The sequence below is a fragment of the Piliocolobus tephrosceles genome, chromosome 1 (genome assembly GCF_002776525.5).
Source record: "Piliocolobus tephrosceles isolate RC106 chromosome 1, ASM277652v3, whole genome shotgun sequence".
In the NCBI taxonomy this organism is placed as follows: domain Eukaryota; kingdom Metazoa; phylum Chordata; class Mammalia; order Primates; family Cercopithecidae; genus Piliocolobus; species Piliocolobus tephrosceles.
This window is the reverse complement of record NC_045434.1, coordinates 170,961,360-170,985,368: the sequence shown is the minus strand read 5'-3', so window position 1 is coordinate 170,985,368 and position 24,009 is coordinate 170,961,360. Positions and strand designations below refer to the sequence as shown.

Below are 24,009 nucleotides of genomic sequence, written 5' to 3'. Positions count from 1 at the left end.
TTTCTTTCTTTCTTTCTTTCTTTCTTTCTTTCTTTCTTTCTTTCTTTCTTTCTTTCTTTCTTCCTTCCTTCCTTCCTTCCTTCCTTCCTTCCTTCCTTCCTTCCTTCCTTCTTTTCCTTCCCTTCCTTCCCTTCCTTCCTTCCTTTCTTCTCTTCTTTCTTCTTTCTTTCTCTTCTTTATTTTCTTCTTTCTCTTTCTTTAATTCTCTCTCTCTCATTTTTGAGACAGCCTCAGTGTGTCACCCAGGTTGGAGTGCAGTGGTGCAATCTTGGCTCACTGCAACCTCCACCTCCCAGGCTCATGCAATCCTACCTCAGCCTGCCAAGTAGCTGGGACCACAGGCGCATGTACTGGTTGATTTTGTATGTGTTTGTTTTTTGGTAGAGATGGAGTTTTGCTGTATTGCCCAGGCTGGTCTCAAACTGGGCTCAAGCTATCCACCAGTCTCAGCCTCCCAAAATGCTGGGATTACAGGTGTGAGCCACTGCAGCTGGCCTGAACATGCAGCTTTCTGATAAGCCTTGTCTCTAACCAGTACACCCACTGTCCTCATCCTCACCTGTTCTTGGGAATAGGGTAAATCATACTTCCTGTGTATCAACTTTTGAAAGAAAGGACATAATAGTGGATTTATGGTGTTTTTGTTTGTCCAATACACCATCTTTCCTTTTAGTAATACCCCCACTGAGCATATGTCTGAAGGTAGGCCAATTGTGGTACCTCACTGCCATTCTAGGGCAATGGGTCTCAAACTTTAGTATGCATCAAATTCATCAACAGGTCTTTTTTTTTTTTTCCTGAGATACAGTCTCCCTCTGTTGTCCAGGCTGGAGTGCAGTGGTGCGATCTCGGCTCATTGCAACCTCCACCCTCTCAGGCTCAAGCAATTCTACTGCCTCAGCCTCCTGAGTAGCTGGGATTACAGGCATGCACCACCACATTCAGCTAATTTTTGTATTTTTATTAGAAATGGGTTTCACCATGTTGGCTAGGCTAGTCTCAAACTTCTGACCTCAAGTGATCTGACCACCTCGGCCTCCCAAAGTGCTGGGATTACAGGCATGAGCCACTGCACCCGGCCATCTACAGGTCTTTTAAAACTCAGACTGTGGCCAGGCACGGTGACTCATGTCACCTCAGGATCACCTGAGGTCAGGAGATCGAGACCACCCTGACCAACATGGTGAAACCCCCATCTCTACTAATTAGCCAGGTGTGGTGGCACGTGCCTGTAATCCCAGCTACTCAGGAGGCTGTGCCAGGAGAATTGCTTGAACCTGGGAGGCGGAGGTTGCAGTGAGCCGAGATCACACCACTGCACTCCAGCCTGGACAACAAAGGGAGACTGTATCTCAAAAAACAAAAATACAAAAAACCAGAAAACAAAAAACACCTCAGCTTGCAGGGCCTCAAACCTACAGCTTTTAGGTCAAGGTGGGATCTGAGAATTTGTATGTCTAACAAGTTCTCAGGGGATGCTAATGCTGATCGGGGACCATACTTTGAGAAGCACTTGCCTAAGGGATGAACATTTGAGCCAAGCCAGACTAATTGTCCTTATCTGGTATTGTTCATACTGGAATTAGGGAAAGCAGCCCTTCGCTTCACTGGCCATATGCTCTAAGGACATGAGACCTACAGTGCCATGTACTCCTGCCATGCAGAGAAGTCAGATCAAAAGAATCTCACACAGGAGCAAAAGCCAAGAGGTAAAGAAAGCTTAATTGTGGCACTAGTGCCCCCGATTCAGTCATCCGTCAGGCCAAATCCACCATTGCCTTCGCACGGTAGAAGTAAGCCAATAAATTTACCTTAGTATTGTATACTCGGAGCCATGCTAGCCTATTCATTTACATGCTTGCTCTTCATCCTCAACAACCCTTATGAAGCAGTTGACATTAAACCCCACTTTGCCTAAGAGTAAACTGATGCTCTAAATGGAGTGAAGTAGTTTGACTAAGTTGTGCTTTTATCCACTACCCCATGTAATTAATTGAACTTAAAAGTTGGGTAGGCCGGGTACAGTGGCTCACGCCTGTAATCCCAGCACTTTGAGAGGCCAAGATGGGAAGATCACCTGAGGTCGGGAGTTTGAGATCAGCCTGACCAACATGGAGAAACCCCATCTCTGCTAAAAATACAAAGGTAGCCAGGGGTGGTGGCACATGCCTGTAATCCCACCTACTCGGGAGGCTGAGGCAGGAAAATCACCTGAACCCTGGAGGCAGAGGTTGTAGTTAGCAGAGATCACTCCATTGCACTCCAGCCTGGGCAACAAGAGCAAAACTCCGTCTCAAAAAAAAAAAAAAAAAAAAAAAAAATGCTGGATATTTTTAGTAAACCAGGCTTTCTCATACTGTGAATTTGCTCACAACCTCTTTTCCAGAGAACTATAGGAAGTCAGAGAACTGTAGGAAGTCATCTCGGTACCAGGAGGACAAAGCTGTGGCCCATGGGTCACTTTGACCCACAAATGTGATGTGCTTAGCCAAGCACTCATAAGTGCTTAAACTATAAAACAGTTTTTAGTGCCTTTGGCATCATATGCTTCCCAGTTTGCCAGTGGTCCTCTTTCTTATTGTCTTATACCGAACTCCTTCTAGCACGTGACTTGCTATGCATCAAGCCTCAGTGCGGGCTTCACTTCCCATGTGTGGAGTAGTTGACTGGAACTCCACCTATCCAAGTGGGGACTGGATCATGCCTTTTCCTCCATCATCCCTCGATGATTTTCTGAGCAAATACTGTTGTTTAAGGATTGCTTTTCTTTTGGCTTTTTCCAAGCTAGGCCCTCTCCCTACTTCATGATGCCAAGTGCCAAAGGGACCATGCCACACAGACATGCTCCATGTGTTTGCAGCCGAGCATCTCCAACGGCTGAGCTATTAGCCACTACTTCTTCCATTTTCACAGTGGCCCATGAGTCAGTATAAGCTGCGTCTAACTTTATACAGGATTTTACAGCTTGACCAACAGTGTAGCAAAGTATGGGCTTTAGAGTTCAGCGGCCTGTCTTCAAATCTTTCTGCTGCATAATCGTGTGATCTGAGGCAACTTATTTACCCGTGCCTCAGTTTTGCCATCTGCAAAATGACAATGGCCCTACTCCACAGGATTACATAAATATTATGAGGATTACATAAGTGTAAAGTACTTAGAATAGCAACTGGCACATAATGAGTATTTAATAAATATTAGCTTTTATTCTTTTCCCCAGAGCGTATGGTGTCTGATGTTCTGAAGTGTTTGTTAATGTGGAGGAAGAAAAACAAACCTGATCTAGTCATTTGTGAGACATTAGCTGTGATGTCTCTGATTAAACTTAAACATCCACTTTTTTTTTTTTTTTTTTTTTTTTTGAGACAGAGTCTTGCTCTGTCACCAGGCTGTAGTGCAGAGGCATGATCTCCACTCACTGCAATCTCTACCTCCTGGGTTCAAGCAATTCTCCTGCCTCAGCCTCCTGAGTAGCAGGGACTACAGGTGCCCATCATCATGCCCGGCTAATTTTTGTATTTTTAGTAGAGATGCAGTTTCACCATGTTGGCCAGAATGGTCTCAATCTCCTGACCTTTTGATCCACCCGCCTCAGCCTCTCAAAGGGCTGGGATTACAGACGTGAGTCACCGCGCCCGGCCAGACATCAACTTTTAACAGTCCATAGAGACCTTCAATAGTTAATTCTATGTCTTCCCAAAGAGCTCTATTCTTATTTTGTCACTTAACAGTTGACTTTGTACAGTGGAAGCAGTCATAGATTACTCCTTCAGAAATGGATTTTTCGAGCCCCCAAATGAGGTTGTTTGTGGACCTGGCCTATTGATCAGTAATGAACTTTGCACTGGAATTCAAACGAGCCGTGCTAACCCGAGCAGAAGGCACTTTCCGACCTTGGAAGGCTGCATCTGAGGGTGGGCGTGAGAACTTCCCATTTGCTGCTTGGATTTCAGAATCCAGACACCTCTCATGTATTACTGAATTAATGTGATGATGCTAAGGATGTTGAGAAGGCACTGTTAGGCTTTAAATTTGAAGTAAACAAGGAAAAGACTATTGACTCCCATCATCTTAGAAGAAATGAACTTGGGATTAACTCCAGAGGAAAGGGTCTGGATTTGATTCCCTTGAATGGTTCTAGTACTCAGCGCACTGGGGCTTTCTTTTTTTTTGAGACGAAGTCTCGCTGTCACCCAGGCTGGAGTGCAGTGGCCGGATCTCAGCTCACTGCAAGCTCCGCCTCCCAGGTTCACGCCATTCTCCTACCTCAGCCTCCTGCGTAGCTGGGACTATAGGCGCCCACCACGTCGCCCGGCTAGTTTTTTGTATTTTTTAGTAGAGACGGGGTTTCACCGTGTTAGCCAGGATGGTCTTGATCTCCTGACCTCGTGATCCGCCCGTCTCGGCCTCCCAAAGTGCTGGGATTACAGGCTTGAGCCACCGCGCCCGGCACTGGGGCTTTCTTAAAACCTCTTGATGCCGTTCTTCACTTGGGACTCTCCCACCTGGACCTCAGCCAAATCTTGAGTTGGTGTTGGCCTTTTAGGATCCTGGCTTTGATGTCAGGTTGTGGCTCTCTGCTGTGAATGATGATAACTGTCTTGGAAACACTCCCATTCTGGCTCAAGAGATAATAGGGCAACCTGCCCACCCATGGGAGAGCTGAGGGCCCAGCACACTGCTAGAAGCCACTCTGCCTGTGACCAGAGAGAGGCTGAGGTAGACTTTCTGTTGCCAAGGACCTGTTCAGATCATGTTACATGGTTGCTACTTCCCTAACAACTGAATTCATCTGTGGGGCACAGGATTTAGACTTTCTCTAAATGAGGATTACTTGCTCTCTGGGTGTTCTGGCTACTGTACAGCCTCTAAAGAAGTCTATTATTTCTGGTTGAATTGCTTAGGGACGCCAGGCTTTAGCAGAAAGGTAGGGAAGTGTATCTGTTGCCTCATTTTGCAGATGAAAACCCATAAACTGTAGAAGGCAGGGAAGAGCCTTAATCTTGTCCAAATTGTTCATTTTTAGAGTATCCGTGACTTTCCCAAAGTTACGCTGAAAATCAGTAGCAAAGTCAGGACTGGAATTCAGATCTCCTTATTTCCAGGCTCAAACCTTCCACCTATCTGTGGCCTTTCCACGGCAGATGTGCTGAGAAGGTCTGCACTGTTAGAGAAGCAGTGCCCACCGATGACTCACCGAAAGCCTATGACAGAATTTTCACTTTCTAAGGCCCTTGTATAAGAAGGATATGGTGATGTTAGAAACCCAGTGTTTTCATTGTCCTTCATATATATATATATATATATATATGAAGGACAGATCGGAAGAGCTTTTTTATAGATTATCTCAGAATTTGCAGGTGGCAGAATAGGAGGCAAAACCCACTGATTTATCTTGTCAGGGCAGCAGGGTAAAAGTGAAATAGGGTTAATTAATGAAGCCCAGCAGGAAATCAACAGCAAATGTTGACAAGGAAATCATCTTGACAAAATTTTGAAATGAAAGTACCCGTGGCGGGGCGCGGCGGCTCAAGCCTTGTATAATCCCAGCACTTTGGGAGGCCGAGGCAGGCGGATCACGAGGTTAGGAGATCGAGACCATCCTGGCCAACATGGTGAAACCCCAACTCTACTAAAAATACAAAAATTAGCTGGGCATGGTGGCATGTGCCTATACTCCCAGCTACGCAGGAGGCTGAGGCAGGAGAATTGCTTGAACCTGGGAGGCGGAGGTTACAGTGAGCTGAGATCGTGCCACTGCACTCCAGCCTGGTGACATAGTGAGACTCTCTCTCAAAAAAAAAAAAAAAAAAAAAAGCCTGAAATTAATGTTGAGATAAAGTTTTGTTTTTGTAAACTGCAATTTTCCAAAGTATATGTTTGGTGTCCTGTGAGTAGTGCTGCTTTGATACAGCACCAGGCAGCATTCCAACATGTGGGGAAGCCATGGAGGCCTGTCCTCCTGCAGCCTGTCTCTACCACCCTACCCTGTCCTGTCCAGGAGCCTAGAAACAGGTTGGTCTCCCAGCATCCAGGTTTTGGAGAAGAGATAGCTTGCAAAGGGATTACTCTCTATGGAGGACATTCTTTTGCTTCATTCTAACAAAATGAGATATATATATATATATATATTTGAGATGGATTCTCCCTCTGTTGCCAGGCTGGAGTGCAGTGATGTGATCTTGGCTCACTGCAACCTCTGCCTACCGGGTTCAAGCGATTCTCCTGCCTCAGCCTCCCAAGTAGCTGGGACTACAGGAATGCACCACCACGCCCAGCTGATTTTTTTTGTAATTTTTAGTAGAGATGGGGTTTCACCATATTGGCCAGGATGGTTTCGATCTCCTCACATCGTGATCTACCCGGGTGCCTCAGCCTCCCAAAGTGCTGGGATTATAGGAGTGAGCCATCGTGACCGACCAACTGAATCCTTATATATTAACCCAGCCCCTTGGCAGATACTGTGTTTGTTAAATACAGCAATGCTGGAAGATTGGAAAGTTTAACTGGTTTTTCTCTTATAGAAATTGCATTCATGCATTTGGGGAATAACGTTTTCACAGATGAATATTTTTACTGGGTGCATGATTTTCCCTACAGGGAAATGGTTAGGTTGAAGTGTGCTGACATTAGAAAGTGAAGGGTAAAACCTGGTGTTGGTCATTGAATCTGAGTTCTCACTTTAACAATCCCAGAGGTTGCTAATTCAGATGCTTTTAGGGGCCAGAAAGGTAACAGACGTGTTTAAAGTAGCCTCGACTTAGCTCTAGCTGATTGTTGCCTCATGGGAATGAGACTCAATGTTGCCAGATCTTTTTTTTTTTTTTTTTTTTAATTCAGGCCAGGAACCAGATTCATCTGTGAAATCTCCCCATTTGTGAATGCTAGTAACTTATTCAAAAAGTTTAAAACATTGTGTGGTCTAAATAAAACATACATAGGCCGTGTGGTTTCTGATTAAGACTTTCTGCCCGGCCTAAGGATTCATGCAACACATATTTTATTGAAATATATGATGCACGATCCCTTAAGGGCATAAATTTTATCACTTAAATGTCTCTTGTCTCTTAACTGAAGAATCTAACACATACACAACAGGTCAAGAATAACAGTTCTAAGAAAAATGCTGTCAGTAAGTAAATGTACCTTGGAGTGAAGTACAGAAGATTTTTATCTTTCATAAATTATTCCCAGTGGTTTCAGTTTGGCATACAGCAAAGATACAGACTGGATTCTGAGAACCTCCTCCTGCCCCCCAAAATTCCTGGCTTTGGCAAAGAAAGGGCCACACAGCTCTTCCATCAAGCCATGGCATTTCCTACTGGCGGAGATGGATTTTTCTACACAAGAGCTCAGATTTTATCTCACTAAAAAGACATGCTTGATTTTTAAACTGGAAATTTACAAAAGGAGTGAAATGACGTGTGAGTAGTAAGGTGGTGGACGTCTGTGTGCACCCTCGTGCCCAACCCCAGAAGCATTGAAGCCTGAGGCTCGGCCTCTCCCAGGCACTCCTCAGGTCCTCTGAAGGCCCTTCAGTCACACAAGCTGAGAACTGGCTGAATTGGAAAAGCAATTTGCCCTTTGGCCTCATCATATAAAGAGATTTACCTCCAGATGATAATAGGTGAAGACAAAGACTTACAGGTGGTGGGTGGTTGTTGGTTTTTAAAGCCAACTGTGATCCCATCAATGTATTTCTAAGGAAAATGTAAACCGTTCATACATTCTCTTAAACATCACAGTGAAAAGCAAGTACCCGTATGTGTGATAGGCAGGCAGAGGGCTCCACCTGCTCTGCCCTTGGCAAAGGCCCTTGGCCACACTGGTGAAAATGCCAGCTTGGCTTCTGCATGGATACCCATGTCGTGCCATCCAACTGGAGCGCTGGTGGACCCCAAAGGCAGGGCAGGGCAGGCTAGGGGGAGGGGATCTTTTGAAACATTTCCAGGAGCTCTGTCCAGCTGTCTGTTTGTCTTCCAGCCCAGAACTGCTGCACAAAGCTACAAGGACACTGATGAGACCATGGATCTGCTCCTGTTCTCTAGGGAAGACTTGGCTTGGAGTGTGGCTGCCTGGATTCGAAAGTGTGTCCTTGACTCCATGGAGTAATTCTTGTAGTTTTGCCTGGAATTGAGCAGAGAATCAGACACATGAGGCTGCTTGCTCCCAGAGATGCTTTTCCTCCTGTTGGAGCTGTGTGAGCCCTGCCAACAAAGGAAGGACTGTAGAGAAATTCCTGGGTCCCGAGAGAGTTGAGCCCTGCCCAATGGGAGAGTTAACCAGAAGCGTCTGTGGCCCCTCACCCCTGGTATCATGCCCGCTGGAACCACTCCTGGTCCTCCTGGGTTCCTAAGCTTGAAGGGGTGGTTTTAGGGAATAGGCCTCTACCCTGGAAGGCAGGAGTCATGGGTCCTCACACAGCCGTGCAGCTGGCTTCTGATGTGACCTCGGGAACTTACTGCCTGCCTCTGGGAGTCTAACTGCCCATTCATACATTAAGAAAGGAGTCTTCCTATGACAGGTGAGAGCTGGATTCCGAGAGACACAGGTCCGCCCTCTAGACTGCCAGACTGGCCTTGCTAGCAACTCCACTCACTGCTGTCTGGGCAACTCTGTCCCCAGCCAGCTCCTGAGCTGAGTTCAGAGGGAGCAAAGGACAGATTGAGGTTACCCAAGGCTTACTTGGCAGATTCTAAGAGTTTGATGGCCTCTTCGTTTCTGCCTTGCTCCATAAACAGCAGGGCCAGCTCCAGCAGGGCGTTTGGGATCAAGTAGTGGTCATATTTAATCTTCTTTTCACTGCAGAACAGAAGACATGGCTCAGGTTCCTCCTCCTGAGCCTTTCCCAAACTGCATGTGAGGATTTCCTAACCTGAACTCCAATTTTGGGAGGCTCCCACTACCAAGCCATAGAAAGGCTGGGATCCACAGCAAAGGCTTCCCATCCTGTGTGTGTGTAATCTTGGGCTCCAGCTCCCTGACAACTTATGGCTCCTGCCATGTCCTTAATCCACCGCCACCTAAGTCCCGACCTCCCTTTCTCCAGGTTGAATGGTTTATTGAACTGTAAAGTCTCCTGTCTCTGACCTATCCCCTCTGACCCGACCTCCATGCTGCCCTGGAGATATCCTTTTAAACCCCAAGTCTTCCTTGCCCGGTACCCTTTCTGGCTCTCTTCTTTGGAATACAATTTAGCCTTGTGAACAAAACATCCAGGCCCTTCTCATTCTATCCCTCCTTATTTCATCTTCAATCTTTTCTCTCTATGACTTCACCCAGGCAGGCAAAGACCCCATCGCCGTCACCCCGCCTCAGGTGTCTTTCCTGTGTCCATGCACTGGTGCATGCTGTCCCAACTCCACCTCAAACCTGTCCTCCCTTGCTTTCTCCACCTGATGAACTTCCCAGTTTCAACGTCAGCCTTGGAAAGCGTTTCCTAGTACCTCCCATGAAGTTTAGGTCCCTCCTCGGGCACCTGCTGTCCTCTCTGCTTTCCTCTAGCCTGGCCCTGACGAGCCTTGGTTGGGCTGCCTACAGCTGGCCATCTGTCACATTGCCCTCCCCAAAGGCAAGGACAGGGTCGCTGAATTCCAAACTCCAGGGCACACTGTTCACTCAAAACAACGTGGATGTGTTCCTGTAGTCACGCAATTTGGTGGCACTGGGAGGCTAGGTCCGAATTATCTGTACAGGTCCCAGCACAAGTCCTGGCAAGAGTGGACACTAGTTTAGTACCTGTGTGGTGAGCGGGGGTTGGCTAGGGTCAGCCACTGCAGTGGGCATGAGGATGGAGAAGCCCTGAATATTCTACCCAGGAGACTCAGACCCAGCAGGAGCAGCTGCAGAGGCACTTACTTGGCAGAGATGCTCCTAAAATTCTCCTCGGCCTCCCGCACACGGCCCAGGTATTTCAGACACAGGCCTTTCAACAATTTCACCAAGCACTCGTCATCCACTGAGTACTCGTTCTCTGAAAATAGGGATGTGAGGGAAAAAGACAGACTTGTTCATTTCTGCAGCAGTTACTTACAGAGCCCCCTACTCCATGCTCGGTCAAAGGGACACAGGTAAATCAGACATGCTCCCTGTCCTCAGGGGGGGTCACATCTGAGAAGGAAAGGCAAATACTGAGACAATGACAATACAGTGAGGTCAGGACTGAAGGAAGCCCCAAGGCTGTGGGAGCCCAGAGGCTTTGACCCTACCAGGGGGACAAGGAACAGCTGCTTGGAGGAGCTCAGTCTAGAGAAAGAAAGGAGAATTGCCAGGGTAGGGAACGGGAGAAGGACATTTTTGGCAAAGGGAACCTTCAGCTGTAAAGACCTGACCTAGCCTGGCAGGCTCAAGGGCCTGAGGGAAGTCACCTGGGCCTTTCTCCAGCATCTCTTCCGCCTTGGTGATGATCTCAAGCATCCCATCCGTGAGTGTCGGCTGCTTCCCAATCACAGCGTAGCCGTTCCAGATGTACATCATTTCCTGAAGGCAGGAGCGCAAGTCAGTCCCAGGCTTCTTTCCTAATGGGGCCTCAGTTTTCCCATCTACAAAATGGGCAGTTCAGATCAGAGGTTCCCTAAAGGCCCTTCTAGCTCTAATCATCTATAACAGGTCTCAGTCAGCCTGTGAAGCTGTGGGCATAAGGGGGTTATGGGAGCCTTATCATTGATTTCGTACTGAGCTCTCACCTTACCCCAGTGAAAATGTAAGATGGACCAATGTCCGTACTGTGCTGCTCATAGCTGCCGAAGTTTTCCAGCTATTTTTCTGCTCATGCCCTCCCTGAGTGCTATTATGTCCTTTCTCCCAACCTCTCTGGGGCCACTTTCTGTCCTTTGAGGACCAGGCCATGCTCCATACACACATTTCAGGACAACAGAATTTAAGGCTATGTCACCTTCTCTCCTACTCCTATTCTCCCAAAGCAATGGGCTAAATAATGACACTCATATTCCATTTCCTTTAGAATGAAGTTACCATCACTGAGACTCTTATTTTTTTTTTTTTTTTTTGAGACGGAGTCTCGCTCTGTCGCCCAGGCTGGAGTGCAGTGGCCGGATCTCAGCTCACTGCAAGCTCCGCCTCCCGGGTTTACGCCATTCTCCTGCCTCAGCCTCCTGAGTAGCTGGGACTACAGGCGCCCGCCACCTCGCCCGGCTAGTTTTTTGTATTTTTAGTAGAGATGGGGTTTCACCGTGTTAGCCAGGATGGTCTCGAACTCCTGACGTCGTGATCCACCCGTCTCGGCCTCCCAAAGTGCTGGGATTACAGGCTTGAGCCACCGCGCCCGGCCACTGAGACTCTTAAAACACATCTGATTCCTTTTCTTTTTTTTCTTAGATTCTTTTTTTTTTAATTAAAAAAATTTTGGGGGACCAGGCACAGTGGCTCACGCCTGTAATCCCAGCACTTTGGGAGGCCAAGGTGAGTGGATCACCTGAGGTCAGGAGTTCGAGACCAGCCTGGCCAACATGGTGAAACTCCATCTCTACTAAAAATACAAAAACTAGCCGGGCGTGGTGGCACACACCTGTAATCCCAGCTACTTGGGAGGCTGAGACAGGAGAATTGCTTGAATCCAGGAGGCGGAGGTTGCAGTGAGCCGAGATGGCACCATTGCACTCCAGCCTGGGTGACAGAGACACCGTCTTAAAAAAAAAAAAAAAAAAAAAAATCTTGGGGCCAGATATGGTGGCTCACACCTGTAATCCCAGCAGCACTTTGGGAGGCTCAGGCAGGTGGATCACGATCACTTGAGCCCAGGAGTTCAAGACCAGCCTGGGCAACATGGCAAAACCCCATCTCCACCAAAAAAAAAAAAAAAAAAAAAATTAGCTAGGCCTGGTGGTGCAAGCCTGGGGTCCCAGCTACTTGGGAGGCTGAGGTGGGAGGATCGCTGGAGCCCAAGAAATCTAAGCTGCAGTGAGCTATGATCACCCCACTGCATTCTAGCCTGGGTGACAGAGTGAGACTCTGTCTCAAAAAAAAAAAAAAAAAAAAAAATTCATTTTCACCTTGTCTTTGTCAGGCTACTGGTTCCTTTTCTTTGTTTGTTTTTGCCTTGACTGCCAGGAAGCTCAGAATACTAAATTAGGCTGAACATGGTGGCTCATGCCTGTAATCCCAGCACTTTGGGAGGCTGAGATGAGAGGATCTCTTGAGCCCTGGACTTCAACACCACCTTGAGTAACACAGTAAGATATTGTCTCTACAAAAAAATAAAAATAGTAGCTGAGCATGGGTGCATGCCTGTAGTTAGGAGGCTGACATGAGAAGATCCTTTGAGCCCAGGAGTTTGAGGCTGCAGTGAGCTATGATATCACCACTACACTCCAGCCTGTATGACACAGTGAGACCCCACCTCTAAAATATTTAAAAATAAAATAAAATAATAATACTAATTTAAACTTTCATTCATAGTAACTGTGTTTGCTTAAATGCGCATTTCCTAAACTATCAAACCAGGTAATGGATGTGAAAACACTTTGTAGCCATAAAGTTCTAGAAAGATATTATTGTTGTGGTTCTTGTTATTATGTTCTAGGAAGGGAATTTCAGTTTAGACCAGTATTTCTCAAATTGTTCTCTGGTTCCAAGTTAGCAAATGTTTAATTTAATTTTATTTTAGAGACAGGGTCTCACTCTTGTCACCCAGGCTGGAGTGCAGTGGCACTATCAGAGCTCACAGCAGCCTTGACCTCCTCAAGCTATCCTCCCACCTCAGCCTCCTGAGGAACAGGGACTACAGATGCATGACACCACGCCCCACTAATTTTTGAATTTTTTGTAAAGATGGGGTTTCACCATGTTGGCCAGGCTGGTCTTGAACTCCTGCTCTCAAATGATCCACCTACCTTGGCCTCCCAAAGTTCTGGGATTACAGGCATGAACCACCACACTCGGCCAGCAAATGTTTCATTTTTTAAAAAAGGATTCTTCCCTTCCCCCCAAATAAATAAAAATAAAAATTAAAAATGATTCTGTGGCCTAGTAAGTTAGAGAAAAAACATATCTTTAAGCTTCTTCTTAGATTAATATATAAGACTCCAAGAAAGTCTATAGTATATAAACTGTATTTAGGCCAGTCTTTCCCAAATGAAATCATTTAATGCATAAATAGTATTTTGCAGATTACAGTTTGGGAAATTCTCCCCTAAGTTTTTGGTATAGTTGCTTCCCTTGCCCTTCCTACAATATCCTTCTGCTCCACTTGATAACAATATCTTTACTGGATTTTGTTTTTTTTTTTTTTTTTGAGATAGAGTTTCACTCTTGTTGCCCAGGCTGGAGTGCAATGGCACAATCAATCTCGGCAACCTCCACCTCTTGGATTCAAGAGATTCTCCTGCCTCAGCCTCCCGAGTAGCTGGGATTACAGGCATGCACCACCACGCCCGGCTAATTTTGTATTTGTAGTAGAGATGGCGTTTCTCCATGTTGGTCAGGCTGGTCTCAAACTCCCGATCTCAGGTGATCCGCCCGCCTCTGCCTCCCAAAGTGCTGGGATTACAGGCGTGAGTCACCACGCCTGGCCTATTGTATATTTTAAACCATAAAATATTTTAAAACTTTAGAAATACTCAGGTTGTAAGTGCTGAATCAAACTATAGAAATATTGACCTTTTTTTTGAGACAGAGTCTTACTCTGTCGCCCAGGCTGGAGTGCAGTGGCGTGATCTCGGCTCACTGCAAGCTCCGCCTCCTGGGTTCACACCATTCTCCTGCCTCAGCCTCCCAAGAAGCTGGGACTACAGATGCCCGCCACCACACCTGGCTAATTTTTTGTGTTTTTAGTAGAGACGGGGTTTCACCGAGTTAGCCAGGGTGATCTCGATCTCCTGACCTCATGATCCACCCGCCTCGGCCTCCCAAAGTGCTGGGATTACAGACTTGAGCCACCGCGCCCGGCCAAATATTGACCTTTTCAACTGATAAAGTATTTAACACATTTTTCTCATTCATGCTCATAACTGCTCTGTGAAATGGGAAAGGAATCTATTATTATACCCATTTTACATAAGGGGAAGAGGGAACCGACCTAAGGCTATTCAGTTAATGAACAGTACAGCCAGGACCAAAAAAAGGTCTCTCAAGCAGGCTTCCTTCTACTTTTCCGGCTCCCTTACTACTTGAATAACAAGGACTCTTAGCAAGCTGGAACTTTATCGGACGCCTACTCAAATCGTGCATAGAATTAGCATCACAACCATGGCTCAGAATATGGGCTGTGGGCCTAGACTGCTGAGTTCAAATTCTGACTCCAACTCACCAGCTGTGTGACCTGGGCAAGTTATTTGATCTTTCTACTGATCTGTTAGATCTTGTTACCCCCATCTGTAAAATGGAGATACCAGCAGCGCCTACTCAGAGGGTTGATGTGAGGCTCAAATGAGGCAACAGGCAATGGGTGTGGGCAGCCTTGAACAGAGCAAGTGCTCAATAACAATGTTGGCTATTATGTGAGTTCGGAGTTGAATATAACGTGAAGACGCTGGCCCAGTGAAGGGGACCGTGAAAACAATGAAAATCATTGTGACAAGACTGGAGCAGTCAGGCTGGGATCACAGGCAGCCGGGTAATGCCTCTGCCTGGGCACAGCGACATGGGGCTATCTGTCCAGGAGGGCGACCCTCTCTGCCTCTTATCTGCAGCCTGCCTGTCTCTCCACTCCCAGCCCCAGTGGACCATCTCTTTCTAAGGGGTAGAGGCTGGGTCAGACTCGCAGGTGAATTGGGAAACCCTCCCCAGGCCCCTGAGGCATGAAGGTCTTTCTCCTCATCCACTTCCCCCTAGCTGTGGCTCTCAGCGAATCCCCACAATCCTATACCCGGAGGGCAGTGCCAGTCCAGACCTCCTACCCACCAGAGCAGGCACTGGCAGCGAGACAGGTTTGGAGGAGAGGTAGCGCCGGGACTTCCGGATGGCAAACTTCTCTGTGGGTAGAGATTTCCCAGCAATCTTGAGCTTCAGGCCTGGCACAGCTCTGTGAAAGAGATGGGGAGGGTGGGAGAGGATGAAAAAGAGTAGGAGAGGGCGGAGGGTCCCCAGCCTACCCAGCTATGCTTGGCCCCTCTCTGGGCCTCAGTTTCCCCATCCATACAATGACAGTGTTGGACTCTAAAGAGCCTTCTAGATCTGAAATAGCCTGCGGCTATGGTCTTATTTTAGAGACACTGCCCCAAGACCTGGCCACTTCCTATGGCTGGGCAAGGGGTTCCTCCCCGCCAGCTGGCAGAGGTGCCAGTGTGTCAAACATCCCCGGGCCAGCCCTGCCTCCTAGTTATCGCCTCCACTCCCAGGCCCCATTTCTGGGGAGGACTCAAGAGAAGTTTAATCCCAATTTCACAGGAGAGACCAACACTCAGAGAAAGAGTGGGACCTATCCAACACCAAACAGCTCAAACCCTTAATTAACTCTTGCCTCGCGAGTTCTGGCCTTCTCAGCTGTTTCCAAGGGCAGAGCAAAATGCGGTATGCCGCCAGGCACGCCTCCACATCGGGGGCCTCACCCACCCAGCTCCATCCCACCCTCCTCCTGTTTCCGCCACAGTCACCGGGTGTGGCTGTGACCTCAGGCCTGAGCCATTTAGGCACAGGAAACAGCTGGATGTGGGTGTGAGGCCCTCCCCAAACTCTTCCTTTGCTTATTCACTGTAGAACCTCTCTTGGCCTTAATTTCCTCATCTCTAAAATGGAGGTAATGACACCTGCCCTCCTAGGCTTTCTGGAAGAGTCATCTGAGAGGCGGACATGGAATCCGCTGTAGTAGCAGACAATCTGGAAGTGATAAATGCCCTATTGTTGTGACAGCAGTAGCCTAGGAGGCCCATATTATACCCACTTCCAGGTCTGCAAATTGGGGTCAACCTCACCAAGACTGGAGGAAGGCTCTAAGCTCCATCCTCCACCTGCCAAGGCTGAGCTCTGCTCCAAAGATGCTTCACAGAAAGCAAATTCGGTGGTACAGGAAGAATGAAAACAGCCACCACTTAGTGGGCAGCTTCTAGGCTCCTAGTTCTCTGCCAAGCTCTTTACATTTATTATCTAGTTGATTTGCAAAACAGTGCTGCGAGGTGGAGGTTGTTATTCTCATTTTACAGATGCCGAAGTTGTCCCAGGTGACACAGCTAAGAACAAGCAGAGGCTGGGTTTACTCCTGTTTGTTCGATTTCTTTTTTTTTTTTTTTTTTTTTTTGAGACGGAGTCTTGCTCTGTGGCCCAGGCTGGAGTGCAGTGGCCGGATCTCAGCTCACTACAAGCTCCGCCTCCCGGGTTTACGCCATTCTCCTGCCTCAGCCTCCCGAGTAGCTGGGACTACAGACGCCCACCACCTCGCCCGGCTAGTTTTTTGTATTTTTAGTAGAGACGGGGTTTCACTGTGTTAGCCAGGATGGTCTCGATCTCCTGACCTTGTGATCCGCCCATCTCAGCCTCCCAAAGTGCTGGGATTACAGGCTTGAGCCACCGCGCCCGGCTTCAATTTCGACTCTCAGCTCTCCACTGTGCTTCTCTGAGTGTCTCAGGTTAACTCAGCAGAGTGAAAGACCTTCCCTCCCTGGACCTTGGTGGCCATATCTGTCCTCCTGCCCACATGGAAGAGACTTGGAGGGAGATGATATTGACAAAACCATTTCTGTGAAAGAAAGCCTCTGAAGAAATTCAAAGTGCTCCAACCACCAGTAGCAGCAGCATGGGGTGGCAATGGGAGGGGAGCACACGCAGGTGTGTCAGTCCTGGGGTGGGGGCAGGGAGTCACCCCACTCCTCCCTCCGCAGTGCCCACAGCTCAGGATAGCCTGGCTGATCTGTCCATAGCGGCCTACACAGTGGGAGCACGATAGTGAGACCCACCTAAATAATTCCACTTCGTCGTCCCCGAATGGCTTGTACTCCTCCTTACCAAACATGCTGAGGTAGGCGGCCTTCATGTAAATGTAGGTGGCCTGTGTGAGACAGAGCAACAGCCAGGTGTGAGCAGCCCTCCTCCAGCCCCAGCCCGGCTGGAATCTGCAGACGGACCTCACGTGGCCCAGCATAGGAGCCCGCGTTGTCTCCAAGCCCCAGGGGAAAAATGAAGGTAAGAAGTTGAAGCAACTTGAAGACCGGAATCCAGGACAACCCATGTCAAAGCAGCCACCTTCTTCTCCACTTGAAGCAGTGGCAAGAAGAATCCATGCAACTAGTAATGGGTAGGACAGGCTGAGGCTGAGGCAGAGACACAAGGACAGGGGCTCAATCGGGATTTCTGGGAAGCAACACCTTCAGAGTGGGCCCCTGAAGGGCAATGGGGAAATTCCCTGAGGCCCCAGACAGGGCCTTCCAGCCAGGGGAAGGGGCTGAGCAAAGCCTGGAGGCGACAGGATGTGTGTGGATTATCAATGGGAGGATGAAGCACGGGCTGTTAAAAAAAAAAAAAAAAAAAAAAAAAAGAGGCTTGAGCCAGAAACGTGAGCAGGGCCTGGGTCTGCTCAGTTCAGGCCACTCTGGTAGAACTAACTGCCTTGCTCTGTGTGCCAGGAACATCAAATCCAGCACCTCGCTTGATCCCAAAGCCAATGCCAGAAAGGAGTCCGTAGCCTACCTCTGCTTCCTGGGACCCCAGAGACACTGAGGCAGAGCCAGGAATCGACCCCACTGCCTTGCCCACTAGATGCACAGCCAGCCCTGACAGTGAAACCGTGGCCCTGCGGGAGAACCCCCTACCCTACCCAGTTCTCCCTGCACGCCACGCCCCTTCCTCAGAAGTCCCGAGACAGGAGCCTGGCTCTGTGCTGCCCTCAGGTGGCCAAGTTCCGAACCACAGCTCTTGCCTCTTGGCTAAGAAAGGGTGGAGAGGAAAGGGCGCCGGACATCCGGGAGTCCTGCCTAGAGCAGGCGGAAAGCGGCCTCCACCTGGCAGCCCCACCCATGCCGGGGCCTCAGCCCGCCCTTTACCACATGAGGAAAAGCTCGTCTTTGTGGGAAGAGTCTTCCTCCCTGAAACCTGTTCCCGGTCCCATCTTTTTTTTTTTTTTTTTTTTTTTTTTTTTAGATGGTCTTGCTCTGTCGCCCTGGCTGAGGCTGGAGTGCAATGGCGTGATCTCGGCTCACTGCAACCTCCGCCTCCCGGCTTGTAGCTGGGACTACAAGCATGCACCACCATGCCTGGCAATTTTTGTATTTTTTAGTAGAGACAGGGTTTCACTATGTTGGCCAGGCTGGTTTCAAACTCCTGACCTCAAGCTATCCGCCCGCCTCAGCCTCCCAAAGTGCTGGGATTACAGGCATGAGCCACTGCGCCTGGCCCCGGTCCCATCTTTAACCTCCCACGTCGCCCTTGTCCTCTCCCTTTCCCCTGCCCCTGACGTGGAGGCACCAAGTCCCAGTGACTTTACCTCCCGTCTCACTCTAGGATCCTGCTGGCCTTGCCCTACGGCTCTCATTATCGCGCTGCCACCGTCTCCACACCGTCTCCCTGTTCCAGGCTACCCGGGATGTCTTTCTGCTGTCCTGGTACACATTGTCTCCCGTCTCCCTGCTCCCACTCCTGTCCCCTACAAGCCATTTCGCACGCTGACCTTTTTAAGTCAGCTCACGTCAGTCCCTCCTGGAAATCTGGTTGTATCCCATCACACTCAGGAGACATCTCCTACTGTTCCCCCACACCTGCCGCACTCTAGCCATACGATGGCCTCCGGGCTGTTCCCAGGACACATCAAACACACTCCTGCCCTGCCCTACACAGCTCCCTCTGCCCAAACGGCCTGCTTTGTGACTGCCATGCGCTGCTCCTGCGCTCCATTCTGCTGTCCTCTGAGACAGGCCTCCCCTGACCTCCCCTTACAAAGGCGCCCCTCCCGTCATTCCCTGCGCCCGGCCTGGCTTGTTCTTCACTGCACTTACTGGAACCAGACATCATGTTATATTGCACATCTGTGTTTCTTGTCTCTCTCCCCACTAGGATGTGAGCCTTGAGAGGGGGTCTTTTCCTGCTCACTCTTGTATTTCCTGGCCTAGAACAGGACCTGGCAAGTGGGGATGGCCCAGCAACTGCTGGTGGGCTTCCTAAAGCACCTATCTAAGCCACAAGCCTGCCAGGGCTCCCCTACTGCTAGATAAAGCCCAAACAGCCACTCACATCCTCCAGCCCTAACCTTTCTTTTTCTGGCTCATCTTCTGCCATTTCCTCCCCTACACTCCTTAAACTCTCCTGGGGCCTCTGCCTGTGCTGTTCCTCGGCCTGGGATGCCATTATCCCTTCTCCACCAGGCTCACCTCCAAGAGCCTTCCCTCCTGCCCACAGACAGCTCACCCTCACAGCACCAGCAGGGTTAGGATGGAGGCTGTGACTGAGAGTTGTGGACGCCCCAGCTCTCCCCCAGAGATGTACAGCGGCCACACTGGGGGAAAAGAGCAGCTGTCTCCCCTGATACAGGCCCCCTGCTCTTCTGCTGTGCAAACTCTTCACCCCATGGCACAGAGCCCCTCTGCAGCGCCCTGGCTTCTGAGCCTTTGGTCCTGCCGCCCTCTCAGCTTGGGGTGTCCTCTCACTTCCTCCACTCTGCCTCCCTAAATCCTTCCTCTCCGAGACCCACCTCAGAGGTCTCTCCTTAGAAGCCTTCCTGTCCTCTTGGGTTGCCCGAGGATGCCTTTAGCTCCTTGGGTTTCCCAAGCCCTGAGCACGCCACTGTCACCGCCTTGTTTCTGGCCATCTAAGCCTCCAGGCTGCCAGCACTGGGGGAAACACAAAGGCCTCCACAGGCCTGACTGTAGGAGATAGGTCAGGGTTAGAAAAATTATATAAAGCAGCAAACCTTCTTGAAAAGCTGGGAGGTTTTGCAAAAGCTTCGCAAAAGGCTGTGGCTGAAGACAGCTGAGTTCTCTCAGAGTAGATAACAAGAAGGGAATTGATCTAGATAAGTTACTTTACTTAGGCCTCGGAACCTGGCCTTTAATCATCCGAGCAGAGGACTGCTCTCTCCGGGGGTGGGGCGGGGGGCACAATGTTAATTACCCAGAAATGAAGTTTGCTTTAGGCCTTTGTCATTACATCTGTACTAAATAAATGCAAGCATGGCCGGCTTATGGGGGCTGCTGCTGACTCTGGCAAGGGTCCCCTATCTGCTGACAGGCAAGCCCTGTCTGCGTACTCTGTTCATCCATCACTCAGTCAGGGTCTGCGGGTCAGACCCAGCAGCTGACCTCAGAGGATCCTGGCAGAAAGGGGCGCTGCCTGTGCAGAGCGGGTGGTGCCTATGGCAATGGCCAGAGGCCCAGGCCCCAGGACTATAAGTTGGTGGAGTCTGCGGTGGCCAAGTTCTGGAGATTAGAAATGGATGGGGCCCCAGAACTCAAGAGTGTTACAACCCCCGTTTTTCACAGGAAGTCCTCATGAGGAGAGTGTTGCAGAGAGAGCGGGACTGGCCACCCCAGCGGGCTGGGAACTGAGCCAGACTTCCTGACAGCTGGGAGGCCTGGCCCACCTTCCATTCCTCTATATAGCAGCTGTGTGCCCCCACCAGGTCTCCCTTTCCCCATGTGGTTAGCCCCAGCCACCCACCTCACTCTACAGAAAGGCTTCAAGAGTCACTTTCAGTTCAAAAACGTTCCCTAAGGCCCAGAGTCCTAGCACTTCAGGAGGCAGGGATGGGAAGATTGCTTGGGCCCAGGAGTTCAAGACCAGCCTGACCAACATAGCAAGACCCTATCTCTCAAAAAAGAAAAAAGGTTCCCTGAGGCTTTGTCCTTGTTGGCCATGGGAGCTGGGCCTGAGGAAGCACCTTCAACAGCAGGGTGGGCTCAGGGCAAGCCTTGACTCCTCGGGAGGACTCTAGGACCAAGAGAGAAGCAGAGGCCTCTAAGTCACACAGGACTGTCCTCAAATCCAGTGTCTGTCACCAACAGCCATGTGGGTGGGAAAGTCACAGTCCTCACTTAGCGTCAGTGGCCCTCATGTGCCCAATGGAGATAATAACTTCTCCTCACTGGGTGTGGTGTGGAGGACATGACAGGTGCCAGACACACACTGAGAGCTCAGTAGAAGCCTGTTCCCTTCCCTAGCCCCACCTGCCCCAGACCCAGAGAATTCTCCTTCAGCTTGGTCCCCAGGCAGGGCTACTGAAAAGAGACCTCCATGTGGAGGAGGGGGAGGGACCAGATGCAGATGACAGGTCTCCTAACAGGTGCCAGTGCGGGTCAGTTCTAACAGCTGCCTGGAGCTTTGCAGGGAAGGCATCTAAGGTCACAGCCAGGCTCATGGCAGAGGATTGATTAGCAATGTCTGCTATGGGCAGGGGATGAAGCCATGAAGACACATGTCCTGTGTATTTAGAAATAACAGATTAGACGTTTGCTGAGCTAGGTGGTTCTAAGACTCTTGGTTCCAATTTCTGCACTAGCACTACTATGATGGTACAAGCTAACACTTATTTCAATACTTACCGTGATAAATGTCTTCTTTGGTAGGCAAGCATCTGTTTGGCTTTGTTTTGCCTATATGGCATCTTGTTAATCCCTCCACTATTTCTGGGTGCATCATCTTCTTCTGTGGAACCGCCCCTCTCCTACTCTCAGCCCATGAAGAATCTTCCCACCCCTCTGTTCCAGGCATTGGCATGTAACAAGTCAGACCAGTGAGGCTGAATTGTGGGACTCTGGTTGAAACCAAGGGGAGGATGTGGGTAGAAGCAGCCCATGGCCACCTTGCCTGTCACATGGAGAAAAGCTTCCTGCAAAGATGTCACAGAAACAAAGATGTCACAGGATAGAGCACAGTCACAGATGGAAAGACCAAGCCAGACATTTCATTTGAATTCCTGGATCCAGCCCTACCTGAAGTCGGATGTGCCAAGAATGTTCAGTTATATGAGCCTTTTGTGTTTTGGAACTGCATAGTCCAATATAGTGGCCACTAGCCCTACATGGCTATTTAAATTTAACATTTAGTTAATTAAATTAAATAAAACTGAAAACAATCAGTTTCCCAGCTGCACTAGGCATATTTCATGTGCTCACTGTGTACATGTGACTGGTGACTACCATATGTGGGCAGTGCATAAGTAGAACATTTCTACCATAGAGACAGTTCTGTTGGACAGAGGGAGCCATGTTTCTGTCCTTTGTGACTAGAAGTCTCTTTGTGACACACTGTGGTTCAGAAGTTTCTCTTGTGGTCTTTAGTTCCTTCCAAGCCTGAGTCCTATTAGAATTTAAGGTTATGTTTAGATTTCAGCTGAGACATCTGTGTTTAGTTAGGGATTTGGCCCTGGTCTGGAGGCACACAGTCAGCCCTGTTCACCCAATGCTCCTAACACGTGGCATCAGCCCACCTTGGACCAGGAGTTCTCCTTGCTGAGCAGGTCGGCATAGAAGTAGGACATCTTCCACTGGCCCTTGTAGGTGAAGCACCACATCAGCTCCCAGTAGCACATGTGGTGGAACTGCTTCCAGTGCTGCTGGGCCTCACAGCACTCCTCGAAACGCCGGATGGCCTGCAGGCACCTTCTGGTCAGCCTGACGGGTGCCCACCCAGCCCCAACCCCTCTGCATCCTCCACACCTCCCAACACCACAGCAGACCAGGCCTCTCCAGGTCATGGTGGTCCAACCCTGTGCTAGGCTCAGGTGGGGCCCCAGGAGCCAGGAGATCTGGCCTCCAGTCCTGGTTTTACCTCCTGAGTCTTACATGACCTTGGGCCCAAATACAGCCCCCGTCTGGGACTCTGGTTTTTTGTAACAAATTGAAAGAACAGGACAGAGCTATAATGGAGGGGAGGTACCAGACTCCAGCCTAATCGCCATGCCCTAAACAGATGGGCTTTCCTAACCTCTGCCTCCCTCAAGCACCTCCCCGCACCTCCCTCCACTGCAATGCTGCAGTTCTATATCTCCCAGTCAAACTCCCAGGCACCACAAATGCCTCCTCCTGGCTGTCTTCCCAGGCTGCTCTGTCAGAAGGGCCTCTCCCTCTCCTGCTCTCTGGTTGGTTCTCTCTTGGGGACCTCCTCCCAGTCTGTCCTGTCCCTGAGTATGTCACATGTGCCTGACTTACTGCTGGCCTGGGAGAGCCTGAGGGATCCCCAGCCCCGGCCTGGACCCCCATCACTCACTGCATCAATGTTGCCTTTAATGACTTCAATCCGCCCTGCGAAGAACAGGAAGATGGCGCCCTGAAATGACACACATGCAAGTCCGTGTGCGTCCGGGGGGTCTGTGGGTGTTTGTGGGCTGGGGGTACCGGGCAGCACATGGGGCTCACCTTAGGGTACCGGTTAAGGTAGGGCTTCAAGAGCTTCTCGGCCTCCTCGATGTTGACGTTCCCAGTACCTGGAGGAGGCGGTGGGGGAGACACAGAACATGTCACCACCCCTGGCTCCTGTGATCCTGCCAGCAACCCAGTAGGGGCTTCCCGGGGTCTCCCCTTCCCGCTCTGTGAAATGGGGATGATAATTCTCCCTGTCCCTAGGGTGACATGAGGCTTATATAAGGCAGTGCAGATATCGCCCCAAGCACTTCACAGGGCTCGATAACCAGGAGCCTGTGTCCACCAAGGCTGTGCCCAGAACCATAAGGTGCTGTATACAGTGTCTTCACACACTCCACAGGGTGGGCACCCCCCCCCCCCCATTTCACAGATGAGAAAACTGAGGCTGGAACCTAGTCACACTGTGAGGCAGTGGGCGTCAGCAGGCCAGTCCCCGGGACAGTGGATGTGGCTCTGTTTCTGGTTTCAGTACCCCTATCCCTAGCCGCAGAGGCATGAGCGGGGTCTGTAGCCCCTCATTCTCCTGCCCCCGTGGAAACGACCAAACCCCAGGGGCACCTACCGAGCACGAAGGTGAGGAAGGTGTGGTAGCACAGCAGGAGCATGACACACAGCACAGCGCGGAAGCTGTGTCCTGACGCGCCCTCCTCCAGCTGCAGCAGCCCGTAGTCCTGAGGGGACGGGAGGGTGGGTGAGGCTCCCGGAGAGGGCAGGGGCCTGGGAGGCGGCTGGACAGCTGTGTGGGCAGTGCTGCCGGCAAAGGGGAGGAAGAGCG

General features: G+C 49.8%; 1 protein-coding gene across 8 annotated transcripts in view; it reads right to left on the bottom strand.

Annotated features, from left to right (window-relative positions):
• Positions 1-7,096: 7,096 nt before the first annotated feature.
• Positions 7,097-24,009, bottom strand: part of TTC39A (tetratricopeptide repeat domain 39A) — a 59,550-nt gene continuing 42,637 nt past the window's right edge. For 3 of the 8 annotated variants that reach the window (XM_023188940.1, XM_023188950.1, XM_023188954.1), the window contains 10 exons: positions 23,797-23,905; positions 23,229-23,296; positions 23,080-23,139; positions 22,301-22,462; positions 16,845-16,936; positions 14,857-14,977; positions 10,365-10,476; positions 9,856-9,970; positions 8,683-8,799; positions 7,097-8,124 (listed from right to left, as the gene is read on the bottom strand). In XM_023188940.1, the coding sequence (XP_023044708.1) occupies positions 8,001-8,124; positions 8,683-8,799; positions 9,856-9,970; positions 10,365-10,476; positions 14,857-14,977; positions 16,845-16,936; positions 22,301-22,462; positions 23,080-23,139; positions 23,229-23,296; positions 23,797-23,905 (1,080 nt within the window). In that variant the 3' untranslated portion in view covers positions 7,097-8,000. The other 5 variants (XM_023188960.2, XM_023188967.1, XM_023188993.1 and 2 more) reach the window with 5 other exon arrangements.